The sequence below is a fragment of the Oryzias latipes genome, chromosome 20, assembly GCF_002234675.1.
Source record: "Oryzias latipes chromosome 20, ASM223467v1".
Classification (NCBI taxonomy): Eukaryota; Metazoa; Chordata; class Actinopteri; order Beloniformes; family Adrianichthyidae; genus Oryzias; species Oryzias latipes.
Genome location: NC_019878.2, coordinates 19,874,618 through 19,889,121, shown reverse-complemented (window position 1 = coordinate 19,889,121; position 14,504 = coordinate 19,874,618). Strand labels below are relative to the sequence as shown.

At 38.0% G+C, this 14,504-nt stretch overlaps 1 protein-coding gene across 5 annotated transcripts in view; it reads left to right on the top strand.

The window, feature by feature from the left end:
• esyt2 (extended synaptotagmin 2) overlaps positions 1-14,504 on the top strand; it is a 33,800-nt gene that overhangs the window by 3,734 nt on the left and 15,562 nt on the right. For all 5 annotated transcript variants that reach the window (XM_023950028.1, XM_023950030.1, XM_023950029.1 and 2 more), the window contains 6 exons: positions 2,965-3,006; positions 3,483-3,617; positions 3,895-3,971; positions 4,962-5,034; positions 6,105-6,194; positions 10,623-10,678. In XM_023950028.1, coding sequence (XP_023805796.1) covers positions 2,965-3,006; positions 3,483-3,617; positions 3,895-3,971; positions 4,962-5,034; positions 6,105-6,194; positions 10,623-10,678 — 473 coding nt within the window. The remainder of the gene's footprint in view (positions 1-2,964; positions 3,007-3,482; positions 3,618-3,894; positions 3,972-4,961; positions 5,035-6,104; positions 6,195-10,622; positions 10,679-14,504) is intronic.

Genomic DNA, 14,504 nt, shown 5'->3' with positions numbered 1-14,504 from the left:
TTTCATACAAACTACAAGGCCACAAGCTCCCTTCTCCACTCCATTCTGATGCATCCACTTGCAGACAAATTTATCCATGTACGTCTTTGTTTCCTCGTCTGAGCTGGAATCAAAACTGTACGGCGGGATAGCTCCGCCATTGCTCACGATTTTTGTTGCACCAGTAATGTTAAGTTGGGGTTGTGAGGGGCTGTAAGCCAGTGGGGGAGAATGTAAACAAAGGGAAGATGGGAATTTACTCTGCTCCACAAGACAGAGGTAAATTTCTGATGTACTGCCGCTCTGCATCTTTTTTTTATTTTGCTTAAAAACAACATAATCATAATGAAAATATGACTGGGAACACCTTTAAAGTAGCTCAAAAGAGGATTGGAGTGGGACTGTAACTGTTAGCAAACACTTTTCTAGTCACAGTTTCTCTTATTGTAAAAACAACAATTTGCAGGGGAATAATGACAGAAACAGTGTCCCATTTGCCTTTGTATGTTAGCCCTGATCTGTGCTAATTTATCATGTTAGCCCCCATGGTTGTGAATCGTCACAAAGGAATGTGTCTCATTTGTGAATCCCAGCAGGTACTGCAGACTCGAACCTCCATCCATCCGATTGGCAGATAGCCGCTCAACCCACTGAGCGACCCCCATTGACCACCTTTGGATCAACTTTTGTTCATTGTGCAACTGATTTTCTCTCCCCTCTCTTCGTTTCTCACATTGATTGAATCATTTCTTTTAGAATTTGTATTTTCAGTTGTCAGACTCCACTTTAGTTGTGGTTTTGATGCACTTTTTTATAAAACGATTAGAAGCTCAACAGTGTGCATTGAATGTCAAACAGCACTCAGGCTTGTTTATGTCGCTTGACTCACCTGTCACACTTCAGTTATGCTGTGCTTGCTGTGTTTTGGAAGCCGCCGTGGTTAAAGAAAGAGGCGAAGGCAGAAAGCTGCATAAGCATTGAAGCCTGAGAGTTGAGTGAAGAACAGCAGCACTTCAATTTCAGCCCATTGTTTTCACCTCTGGAAGATTTATGTCATTCTTCAGGTAATATAACGGATCAGTTTGTTTAAATTCTAGAGGATAAACTTAAATAGAAAAATAATTCTCTCAGTTAATCTATCACTTTGGTTTGATCCGACCATTTGCCGTCATTCAGCTCTTGTCATTGCTTCATCCGACGCTCTGACATAAATGCTGCAGAGGCACTTTAGCTGGCTGATGAAAAGGAGTGCAGGCTCTTGATGATTTTGTGTCTTGTGTCATGTCTCACCAAGCACCGGGAGTTGGATTGCCTCATCTTTCTTCTGGGATTACAACATGCAGTTTAGTTATTTACTAGGGCAGTTCATCACAGAACTCTTAGTTTTCTTTAACTTCATGCTATAGTGCCTGATTTACAGTAATTCAGATATGTTGTATCCAAAGTGTAAAAAATAGATCAAATTCAAACGATTACTGACTGATTTAAAAGAAAAAATTGTATGAATTAGTAAAGTGTGTGTTATATTTTAGATTATTTAGAGAAAAAATATTTGAACTTGAAAAGGAATATGTATTTTTGTAATTAATTGTTAGCCATCTGAATCCTTGCAAAGCACCATTGAAAAAATATTCACAGAAACAGTGACAACACAAAGATGGACTTTGAGAGTCGCCTGTCCATGAAGCAACCACACCCCATGTAAAAAACGATGTTAATTTATCAAATAAAACAAGTATATTCTATAAAAAATCCCTCAGTGCAGCTGTCATTAAAAAATATAACCCTAGGACTTGTCAAATCTTAAACATGTTTATTCAAGTTTTACAGGTAAGCCACTTGACATTGGAGTGAATAGAGGTTGTTTTTCTTGTGTAATCAGTTGTCACCTGATGATCTAACATAACTAATTTTGTAATGAAACCTGTCTCAAGGCTGCTTCTTCGGTGGAAGCAGAAACAGGATTCTGAATTCCAAACATTGTTATCAAGCTTTAGAGCTGTTCTGAAGAAATGCAACAGAAAAGATGGTGCAGGCTGTCAGATTTGGATGATTTTTCTTCTCGACAACAGGTTTTTCCCCCCCCGGAATTAATTGCAATCAAAAATAATTCCAAAAAACAGGACACTAAAAACCTTTATGTAAAGAAAGTCAGTTGAAAGATTTTTCCAGACGCCCTATTTATACTCTGGTTGTTTCACATTCAGCTGTACAGTGCATCCTTAGATCCATCTAAAGCCACTGAACTGCTCCTCTGGAGTGTTTTGGGGTCAAGGACACCACAGCGAGGCATCAAGGGTGAAACAAACACTGCCTGAATCCACAACTCTTCATCCTCTGGTCTATGTCATTAACCACTCAGCCACCCTTCCATAAAACCACAGTTTGCTTCTCTGTGTTACAGCTCTTAGACCATATGAAAGTTTGCCTTGTCAAACAGATTTTGTTCACGACAGCAGAATGGGTTTGAAACACGGAACGCTCTTTAGACTTTTACTTCCTTAACTTACTGGCCTCTTTATGATCAGTTCCCTTCCCTTGACAATGGCTATACATAAAGATGAATTTGTGGTTTTGTTACTTGTTGGTAGAACTTATTAAAGTATTTCCAATGTATGACCCTGAAACGCAGAATAATAAAAAGAAAAACTTACTAAACTTGCTAAAACATTCCTTATGCCTTATGGTCACATGCCTCATGGTCAGAGCTGCAACACACCCACATTCCAATTACGTTCACACGTTCACCAGTTTAAAAAATTATTGTCATCGAGAGCTAGGTTCGTGCAAATTTTGGTGAGTTTTTAAGTATGTGGCGGGGGATAATTCTCTGCTCAATTAGGAAGAAAAATTGCAAAAAAGGATCTAATCCTTGCAGTGCAGGACTGCTGTATCCCATAATAATCTTGACCTGATCCAGAGGACCCCTTAAATGTAAAAGCATTGTTCTTCTTGCTTTTTAATGGTGTTTCTATCTAATCATAGGTCCATTTTCCTGATGTTGAACGGGTGGAGTGGTTAAACAAGGTAAAAACATTTTTTTTTAATTCCCTTCCTTTTTATGTTTTATTTTAAAGACCTCCTCTAATGTGATGCCTATTTCCCAGCTGCTTACTCTCCTCCTTCCACTGGGATCACCACACTGCAGCACATTTGTCTTTAGCATGCAGCCTTGTGTCTGCAGCAGTGTGAAACGCAGTAACCCTTGTAAGTCCCCATAGCAACAACCAAGATGTGCATTCAGAGTCACTCGTGCGTATATGTTGAAACGGTTGAAAAAAAGGGAGATAAAATAAAAAATGCATGGGTTTCTGTCTATGTTGGATTAGAATCGGTCTGACTGAATGTTCTTTAAATAGAACCACGTTCTGAATATTTTAGACACGCCATTCATGGTTCAGAAGGGAAACCAAATTGCAAAGATTTTTTAAAAAAGGGCTTGATGTAGGGATTTTCAGCGTGCATAAATGCATTAATTTCCAAACTTTAAATTTTTCCCATAGACGGTGAAGCAAATGTGGCCGTACATCTGCCAGTTTGTGGAAAAACTGTTCCGTGAGACCATTGAGCCGGCGGTGAAAGAGACCCACGCCCACCTCAGCACCTTTTGCTTCACCAAAATTGACATGGGCGACAAGGTGAGCAGGTTGCTGCTGGGTTTTCTGCTAAAATGTGATCATGCGTTATTCCAGGAGGGACAAAACAGACCACCAGCAGCAGGTGGCATGGGACAGCTGGAAAGGGGCGGAGCTTGAACACATACAGTATACAGAGGTCACTGACACACATTCTTGCTGCACAAATAGTTTCCACGCATGGTCGGGACAGAGATTTACCCTGGTGGGGTTGGGAGGGGGTGTTTGGGGTGGTCTGGGGTGTAGAAGTGACCATGGTGTTTCTGTCTGTTTTCTGTAGCCCCTCAGGATCAATGGGGTCAAAGTTTACACGGAAAATGTGGATAAGCGACAAATCATCATGGACCTGCAGATCAGGTGAGCTTTGGTGCTTTGTCGCTGTGTTTTCTTGATCCTGGAAGATTTTGACCCCAGCTACTCAATTGTAGTCCCCGAGGAGCCAAACTAATGTATGCATGAGTTTTACTCCAAAAACTCTAAGTCTCACCATGTATATTTGTCTAATTTCTCGCCAAAATCCCTTGTTTTACTTGACATAAAGCAAAAAGACTGAAATGGTAAGGTTTCACTCAGATAGATTTAACTGTTTTTAGCAAAATTCTAAATATTAGAAATTAAAATCTGCAAAAAAAATGAAAAAAACAAAACGTTTTTTAATAAGCAAATACATCTACTTACATCTTTTTTGTTGCCAATTGTTTTTTCTTTAAGTTGAAGTTGAATTTTTGTACATATTTTGGATGTTTTTCTTCCACAGTAAAGAAAAAAATTTAAATAAATTAATGTAACTAGAAATAAGACAAATTATGGAATAATATTCATCCAGAGCTGTGCATGATATCATCTATACAGCTTTAAATGCCAGTTGAGGACTTCTTCTTAATTAGCTTATATTTAAAGTTTTTATTTGTTATTTTAAAACACTTTGCCACCGTAATAGCATTGTAAAGTGCTAGCTATATAAATACTTATTCATTCATGCATTCCTTCATTCATTATTGGTGAGATTTAAAGTTTTGTGTCTGACATTTTTCAATTTGAGGTTAAAAAATGATATTTTTGATTTCTGCTGTTTTACATTTTGCTAACTAGATTTCCTGGGCAAAGCAGATGCCAACATTTGCAAAAACAATGTCCTCTGATACAATTCCTGTTTTTTTACACTCTTTTCATCCCCTCTAAGACTAGTTTCTTAAAATATATTGACAAAAATGATAGTCTGTCTTCTCATATATCAAACAGAAATAGATTTTCATTAATTAGAATTCATTTTATTTTTTTAACGAGGTATAAAATATTAAATGCTTGGAAAACTTCAGACCACATTTTGTTGTTTTCGTCTCTCAGCTTTGTTGGCAACACAGAGATTGATGTGGATGTCAAGCGATACTACTGCAAAGCTGGCATAAAAAGCATCCAGGTGAGTCCAATCCATACTGTTTGATTTATTTCACATCTTTGTGGAGTAACTTCCTCTTGGCCCAGGGAAGCTTTGGACTCTGAGGTCATAGATACTAAAATGAAAGTGGGACTTGAGGTAAAAATGTCCTGTTAGCTGTAAGTTGTGAGTGTTCATTTCCGGGCGAACGGCCAAATTCTCTTTTGTACAGATTACAGTTAGAACATAAAATTAATGATGTAGGAACAAGAAAGAGTCTTATACCTTTTTTTAAATAAGACATAACTGTGGAAGAAGTTACACTAATCGTTCTTTTGATAATTTAAAATCGGAAAAATCCCACAATATTTTCATTGATTTGGTCATTGATTTTGTTTTTGTGACTCCCTTTCGTGGGTCTAAAATATGAAATTAGAAAAAGGGGAAAAATAAACCACCGAAGGTTCATTTCAGCCTGTTTGGTGGCTGCACAATCGAGATCGCTCTTTCTCTGATCACTTCAGAAAAAAAAAATCCTTGTAAATCACAAGCGGCACTAAGCTAAAGTCACTTTCCTTTAACGAATGGATTCATTACCAAAAATCAATTTGTTTGTTTCTCGTTTAGTGACATGTAGCTTCCCCTGCTTTTAAGCCATTGATGCTTGGCAAGGCAGTTTTGTCAATGCTTTGATAAAAGCATCTCAGCAGATAAATGAGGCGTGAAATGTAGCACAGACTTGAGAAACTGAATGTTTTTTTGTGATTTTTTTTTTAATAAATAAAGCAGATTTCTGAGCATCTGAACCATTATAGTCCCTGACTTTCAGTCTTTAAAATCTAAATTCATATATTTGCTCGCAGCACCTGGGATGTCCATGTGACTAAAACAAAGGGCTTCCAGCACTATAATCCTAGTGATTGTTCAATCATGTTGTGGAGAAAGTTCCAGGATGACACCAGCGGGTGTGAACTCTGGCAGTTATTGAGTTTCCAACCTGCCACATGTTTCAGCTTAAACAGCTTCACTGCTGAATGTCAAGGGCTGCAAACCCTCCATTGCTGTCAGTTTGTGACTCCCTGTGTGATTGTGTTAATCTTGTGTTTCCATAGATCCACGGCGTATTGAGAGTGGTGATGGAACCGTTGCTAGGAGAGATGCCTCTCATTGGAGCTCTGTCTCTGTTTTTCCTCAAGAAGCCAGTAAGTGCAGATTCATTGATTAGGGCCTTAAATAATTCATATTCAACACGTTGAACAGATTAAGATCTTGATTTGATTTGATTTATTTTTATTTCAAGCATTTATTGTAGCCAATACAATAAAAAAATCCCACAGGTTTATCAAACTCATTACAGAAAAGCTGAAATGCGTAGATTTATTAAAAAAAACAGGCAAACAAAACAAAAACACACTTAATCAAATCAAATCAACCTTTATTTATATAGCACTTTTACAACAACACATGTCACTCAAAGCGCTGTGCATAAAATACATTAAATTTAAAAACAAGATGACAAGACAAACAGTGCCGACAACCCCCCCACCCTAAACACAAACACACAGACATGTATACGCACACCATGATAAAAAAGTGTTAAAATGATGGAATGTAGAGACCTTAAGTCACATTTGCTTTATTAAATATAGTGATCTTTAACTAAAGTCAAGTAGAGCTTGATTTATTGCTTAAAAAGGAGTTGGAAGAAGTGATCTTATATAATCCCACTCTGACTGAGTTAATTTATTTTATAGTTTTGCATAGTTTGCATAATCCGGTTCTGACAGTCTGCCCCAGGGCAGCTGTGGCTACATCAGTAGTACCATAACCAAGTATGAATGAATAATGGACACATTGTAGGCGCTTTGAGCATCTGGAAAAGCGCAGATAAAACCAATCCATTATTATTATTATTATTGTTTTTAATCGGATAGATTCGTAAAATTATAGTGGGGCTGCAGTCTGGATGAAAAGTGTGATCCTGTAAAGCCAGGAGGAAGCATAAAAAGAGTATAAACTTTCTTGACATTTGTTTTAAAGCATTGTCACTATTTGTCCTTGCTTTAAATATGTTGCTATATTTTCTTAAGTTATTGCACCTCAGAAACAATACTCCATGCTGATAGTAGAAATGGATCCATCCTGGATGACTGGGAATCTTCACAAATGTATTCCATGCTGATCTTTTTCCTGTTGAAAACTCTAACCAGGTGACTTATGCTTTATGACTTTATGATGTGTCCAACAATTTGCAGCTGCTATTTTCAGCGTCATTTCACTTCATTTCCTTTAATTATGAATGCAGACTGTCTTTGCTCTTACAACAATAGCCTCGCTTTACAGGAACTGCACCCGGACATATTTTCCAGAGCACGTTCCAGTGACTCTGATGAGCCACTGCTGCAATGTTTTACATTGTTTGACTGATTTAACGGAAGGACTCAGTGCAAACACAGCAGGGCTTCCACTAGCTGCAGATCAACTCAGACCTAGTTAGGCAGACTTTGCCACCAGAGGCATTTAAGCAAAGCTAAAGGAGAAAAATGGACCAAGCTGTAGAAAATGAAAACAGCTTTGAGTAGTAATTCTTTTCAATCTTCTATAGCTGCAGAACAAGACCTTGGTTTTTTGTTAACAAAGGAAATTAGTTGCAATTGCAATTTTTTTCTGAATAAAAAAGCATTAAGGCATAACTCTGTCAATCCTGCACCTGAAAAAACTCATATTGTCCGTGTGCCGCTTAAAGCTAAACACTAAGCATCAAATGAACAAAGACAGAGGGGCTTGGGCACATTTGGACCAATAAGACACATAGCACTAAAAGTAAAATGATGCAATGCTTTCTGCAGGTAGTTTTCTTAAGAGATTTTATTGCTGCGGCTAGATGATATAACAGTTTATGCAATGGAATGAAGCTGCTGATCTATCTTAAGTAGCTATAATACTAAAAATATAATCACATTTCAACAAAAATATGCAAAAATTATAATTTTAACAAGCCTGTAATTGTAGATCTGGCTGTGGTGATATTATTAGGCGTCCACACTGCAGTGGTTTCCAACGTTTTTATGGATTTAAATTATCGGATGTAAAGGATATTTTCTTTAATAGAGACAAACAATAACAGAAAGTCAGAAATTAATCCCTGAGAGGGTTAGCAAGTGGATTAGAAGTAGCGCAACATCTAAAATGCACAATCTTGAAAGCACACTTCTATTCTGTGAGAACAGAACTTTAAAAAAAATAACTAACCAGTTTGTGCCTCTAGCTCCAGCTCAAAAGTTGTGCATGTGTAGTATCTCAGTGGAAAAACGTTTTTTTCTTTTTGTTTTTATTTAAAGTTTGCCCTCACTTTAGAAATAACCACTTTGAGGAAAGGACTTTTTCCCTTGTTATCTGGGATAACGATTATCTCCACCAGAGCCCAGAAACTGTTGACCTAAGACACACAGTCACTAGAATACAGCTGAGGGGTTTCAGGGTTGACTGCACAGAGAGCTATTGTGCTATTGATTTCACTCTCTGTTTGAGAAGAAATAAACAAATGTTGCTTAAATCTGACTGTTTTAAAAAGCTGATTTATTAGATCAGCAACAATATTAAGAAGGAGCGGGGGAAAAGCGCAACACCCTGCTTAATAAAGAAAACCTTGAAATAATAATTGAGCGTTTGTTTGCAGTGGACTCTTGAACCTTAAAACAACGTCTCCCAAGCATGATTGCCAGTCCTGCAGTGCCCCCCTCCTCCCTGCAGAGCTTCGTCCTTGTGCTGCAGTGTAAGCAGGCCAGGCTGATATAAAGGCTGAGAAAGGCTCATTAAAAAAACACATCTCCTTGAGCATGCAGGCAGAAACAGATCAAAGCCTCCTGAGACGCTGGATCTTCCTGCATGTCTCCTCTTCCACTCACGCTATTCACACCTCTCCCTTATTGTTCTCCACTCCTGTCCCCTTTTCAGATTGGTTACTAGCTGATTTCTGGACATGAACACACTAAAAAAGCAGAGGACTTCTGCTGACTGTATAATCCTGAACTCTAATGAGAGTTGCTGCTTTAATGAATACATCAACAGTCAGGTGCTTTTGTCTTTGTGTCCGTTGATCCATATTGAGTCATAAACTGCAGCTAAATTCAAACCAGATTTAGTTCAAGCGGAAGCTAAAGGGAATACATTTTATCTAGTTTGTTATTGACAGCTCAAAAAGTTTCAAGAATCCATGGGAATGATTTCTCAAGTCTTAATTAAAGTCCCACTCCAATCATCTTTCCCAGTAGTCTTTTAATTAGAATTATGCCTTTTTTAGCCCAAAAAAAAATTTGTGTTGTTTTTCCAGGACATAGTTTCTGCAAAGCGATAGTAGTTCATTAGAAATTCACCTCTGAGTTGTGAGTGGAACTGAGAGAGTAAACCTGCCTCACTTCCCATCATCTCTTTTTTTGCACTCATTCCCACTAGCATGCAGTGCCTCACAACCCCAACCTAGCACTACCGGTGGAACAAAAATGGCGAGCAATATCAGAGCTATATAGCTCAGACGAGGAAAACAAAGATATCTAGTCGTCTACAAGTGAAAGCATCGGAATGGAGCAGATCAAGGAGCTTGTGGCCTGTTGATTGTAGCCCCTATCACTGCTACAAGGTTTTTCCAATGCTCCTGATTCACAATAATTCAAATAAATAAATACTCAGAGATGCATTTTTCTTTTTTCTTTTTCCTTTATATATGCCCTCCATTGTGAGAAAAATGCCCCAAGAACATGTTAAAAACATTATTTTCGCCAAAGTGGGCCTTTAGGTTTTCCTGGAATAACTGAAACTTGAAAGTGGGTTGACTTTGGCTGTCTTCACTCTGCTGGATCTAGGGTTTGACCCTTTCCCCTCAAACCAGAGTTGTTTCCTTGAAAGTGCTGTTTGGTTTGTGGTGGTGTTAACTTTCTCCACAGCTTGACTTCCTTATAAAGTTGACCAAAAGTTTGGACTGAAGATTAATACATGTTTTCCTGCTCCTAGCGCTAATACTGCTTTTTAATCAACCATGTAGATAATTGGAGTGTTCTATGTAGGCTCTCCAATCATTGCAGTATATCAACTCTAACTCTAAACTTATACTTATTGTTGATGTTTCACTATTTGTAGCCTGGGCTGATGTCATAATCCACCATAGAGATCTAAGGTTACTAATCTTACTCTTTAGCAAAAGAGCCACAGTGAGCTGCAGGCTTCTGCGTTAGGAAGCAGGGACGCGCCAGTCTTTTTACTTAAGCAAATGAACAAATGAACACCTTGTCTATTGGGTATTGTGCCGCCTGCTGAGTTATTTTATTCTGATACACAGAAACAAATTTAGGATATTGGAGTTTATGAACTATTTGAACTTCAATAAAACTTTATGGATGAATTAGAAAAAGCATTTTTGGTCTACCGGCAGCAACTAATCAATAAATCCATTGATGTAGTGTATACACTGTAATTGGTTTGCGGCTATGTGGGAGGCAGACTGCTGCCATTAATCAGTCGGATATGTTTGGCAAAGGTTTCGGTTGTAACTGAGAGTAAGAAGCAGCGATGTTTTCATTCAATTACGGTCATTTTACTTCAATACCTTTGATCACATTTTTCCAATTTTTCAGCTGCTGGACATAAACTGGACCGGCCTCACCAACATACTGGACATTCCTGGACTCCAGTAAGTCACCAAATCCCTTTTTTTATCATTTCATTTAAAAAAAATTCATAAAAGGTTTGCATATGTATTAGATTTCCTTCACTTTTCTGTTGGCTTTAAAGAAGAAGTAGCTGTAGTTTTACCCAGGATTTTGTCTCTTGCTGTTTTTTGCCCTTTCTTTTTTCGCTTAACTTGCCCTTTTTAACGTATGTATTTGGAAAAAATTGTGTAAGCGAAGCATAATAGGTCAGACTGGGGCTTTTTGTTTGCCAACACTTTCTACATTCCTGTTTGCTTTGGTCAGTAAACATTCTGCAACATTGTCCCTCATTTGTTAACTGGACAAGGATTTTTCACATTCCTGCAAATTTCCCTTTCGTCATTTGGAAAGTGTTTTTTTGTGAGACTGCAGCTTCACGTTTAACATCAGGGTCATGTATACAGACAATTACTGCCATGTAGATATTTTTTTAGTCTTTTTGTTCACCGCTCAGCAGGGATTTCCTTAGCTTATGGATGCTGCATTCACTGATATGTTTGACTGATACCATAAAAGCAGAGGTCCTGGTGGGGAAATTGCAGCTGCAGGGAGTAAAAATAAACCTTTTATGTTTTGTTGTCAGATTATATGCTTCTCGACTCATTAGCAAATCTTATAAAAAAGGTTGTCATTCATAATTTTCTTGGCCTGTTGTTTTCTCCATTTTGGTTCTATGCTTGTCCTGATAAATCCATCTATTTTCCAAACCTGCTTAATCACTTTCAGTGATTAATAGTTGGACAAAGGCAAGGTACACTCTGGACAGGTCGAGAGTTAACACACACCCTGATGTCAAAATTATGTAATGAATCCTGTAGACCCTGTTTTTCTAGGAAAACTCCAAGGTAACTGTAGAATGCACATCAGCAGCAAAGCGACATCTATTCTTGTCAAACTGTGGAATTTTATCTGATAACCTAAAGTAAAGACTGTAGGTTCATTTAAATCGGAAATTCACTGAGGTGCTGCAAATGACTGCCAGCAGAAAGTGTTTGGAAAGCTATCAAAATGAAACTAAACTGATTTAAATCCTGCACCTTAAAAAAACAGTGCAACATTTAGGTATGAATTGGATTCTTTTGGAATATTAATTTTAATAACTTGGCATAAAAAAAAGAAAAGAAGGTTGATTACCAACCAACATGCAGTAACATAATAGTACTAAAAACTGTTTTGCCTAAAGCTGTCTTTGCTTGGAATTAATGGATGTTTTGAAAACATTTCACAATAAGTAACAGGGCTCCAGACTGCGACCATTTGGTCGCATTTTGCGACCAAAATTTGAGAGTGTGCGACTGAATTTTACATCCAGTCGCACATGTGCGACCAGTACATTTGCCTCCCCCACCCTACGTATTTTTTTATACATCAAACGTGGAAGGGGCACGTCACTGATCAATGAAATGATTATTGAGACGCGAGCGCACACGCACGCAGGCAGACACACACACTCGGGCACACACACACTCGCACATTCATGAAACGCGAGCACACACTCGCCTGATACCTGTCTGTGAGGTGGCCACTGCGTGTGAGAAGAATAGGGAAAGCCACTGTGAGTGGCTAAAATGCGTGGAGGGGGAGTTTTAATGAATGACACTTTTTCATTGTCATGCGCGGAGCTGACCAACCAATCAAAGTGGAGTATATGACTCTTGGGGGCGTGACAATGACAGGGCCTGAAAGCAGGAAACCTGACAGCCCTCCCCAGACCACATTAGTTCCTTACTTTCTTTTTTAGAACGTATCTATTCGCTCGTAATTTTCTACATACATGACGTCTGTGCTGAACTTTTCTCTGGGTTACACAGACCCGGAGGAAGGTTTAGGTTTTGGTTACGGCGGCGCATCAAACGGTTTATGCACGGCTGTTACGGCAGCACACCGCTCCCGCGGTAGTCGGGGCAGCTGAGGAGAATAAATGTCTCACACCTACATGCGTGACAGCTAACGGGGCTTGAACTTTAAACACGCTCGAGCAAAAACAACGTTAGTTTTAGACACACTGAAAATACGTGTGGAAAATGCAACGATCTCGCCTGGATCGTTGGCGAGACCAGAAAGGGGGGGGGGGGGGGGGGGGCTGTGAGATGAAGGCGAATCTACAGCAAGACTAAAGGGGAACAGGAAATTGGAGTTGTCCTTAACATTCAATTTAGTTTTAATATTCTTCTCCCCCTTAGTGTGATCTGTGTTATTACATATTTTATGATTATTTTAATGTTTTGTAATGTATGTAGCCTTTTTTTTAATGAATTGGTATTTCAAATTATTTTAATTAATCACTCAACTACAAAAACCACCAGGACACATGTCCCATAATGCATTGTTTTGAAGTCTGTAGGGCAGCTTTCAGTCAGTTCAGTACTAAATTTTCAGCTGTGTCCGGGTAGGTTTGCCCCTTGCTCCCACCCCTTTCTCCTGATATTTTTGTGATGATTGACAGGTGATGTTGGAGCAAAAACAAAAATATATTTCACACACCAGGTGATCTGTGCAGCGTTGAGTTCACCTGGGTGATCTCAAACACACTTATTGTGCATCTTGGCTGCACCTATTTGGTGTCACCAACATACATTTCTATCCGTTTTCTTTACTATTTGTACTGTCATGACAGCGATGCTTTTGTCAGTTTACCTTGTTGTTGCATCTTCAAAAGTGCAGATTAAAATGTGACACTGAATTTGAAACAGCACATTGTAATTTCTGCATCTATTATTAAAGTATTTATTAGTAATACAGTGGAAATTAATAGATTTGGTTAGCATGTTGATTTACGGTATGCGCCCCTAAATTTCTGGTTGTGCCCCTAAAATTTTCAGTTAGGGGCCACTGTGCTCTTAGTGAAAAAAGTTAGTCTGGAGCCCTGAGTAATATCATATTTTACATCTTATCTACATGCTGTTTCTACCCATTTTTCTCATTTTTAAGTAAAATATCTAAATTAATGCAATTTAAGTGAAATGTGTTTGTTTGCAAACAGACATTAGTTGTAGTCCTTTTTATAATAATGTTAATTTGTTTGATTTCAAAAAGAAAAATACTAAATATTTGTCCTCTGACAATAAATGTCAATTCTAAAAGAAACACTTTTATTGTTAAAAATAAATTATCCTGAATTAAATACGATCTCACTACCCTATAGCCTTTTCTGACATTTTCTCCAATAAGTCACCAATTCCAAATTGGCCTTTCTTTCAAAGGGAAATAGATTGAATGGTTTTCCAGTTGGGATCAGGAATATTTGTGGGGACCTAATGCATGTGTCGATTGATTAGGCAATATACAGGTTTTACAGCTGAGGAGACAATGTTCTCCTGCCAATTGTTAAGGTTGAGAGAATAACAAGGTACTGAGGGGCAACATTTCTTGGAAAAAGAAAAAGAAAAACATATTTTTCTGAATGAATGAAGCATTATTTATAGAGCACTTTACGACTCCTTCAGGGTAGCAAAGTGCTTTACAGTAAAAGAAAAACAAAATAACGTTTTTAAATTGGGCAAAAAACCTCATAGAATTACAAAAAGCAATTAGCAATAAAATGCATAAAAAACAAATAAGAATGTAATACAACGAATATAAGAAGATGAAAAATATTAAAACCCATTCTTAAAAGGTTTTTAGTTGACATTTAAAACTGTCATGCGCAGTTCTGCAGGAATGTTGTTCCATAACTGAGAAAAAGGCTTGTCTGCCAGGCAAAACATCAATAGAACAAGAATCTATACATACAAATATCTTTGGCACCCATCTCATCACTGGAAGTCACAATAAAAAGCTCATATAGAGCTCATCCGTGTGTGCAAA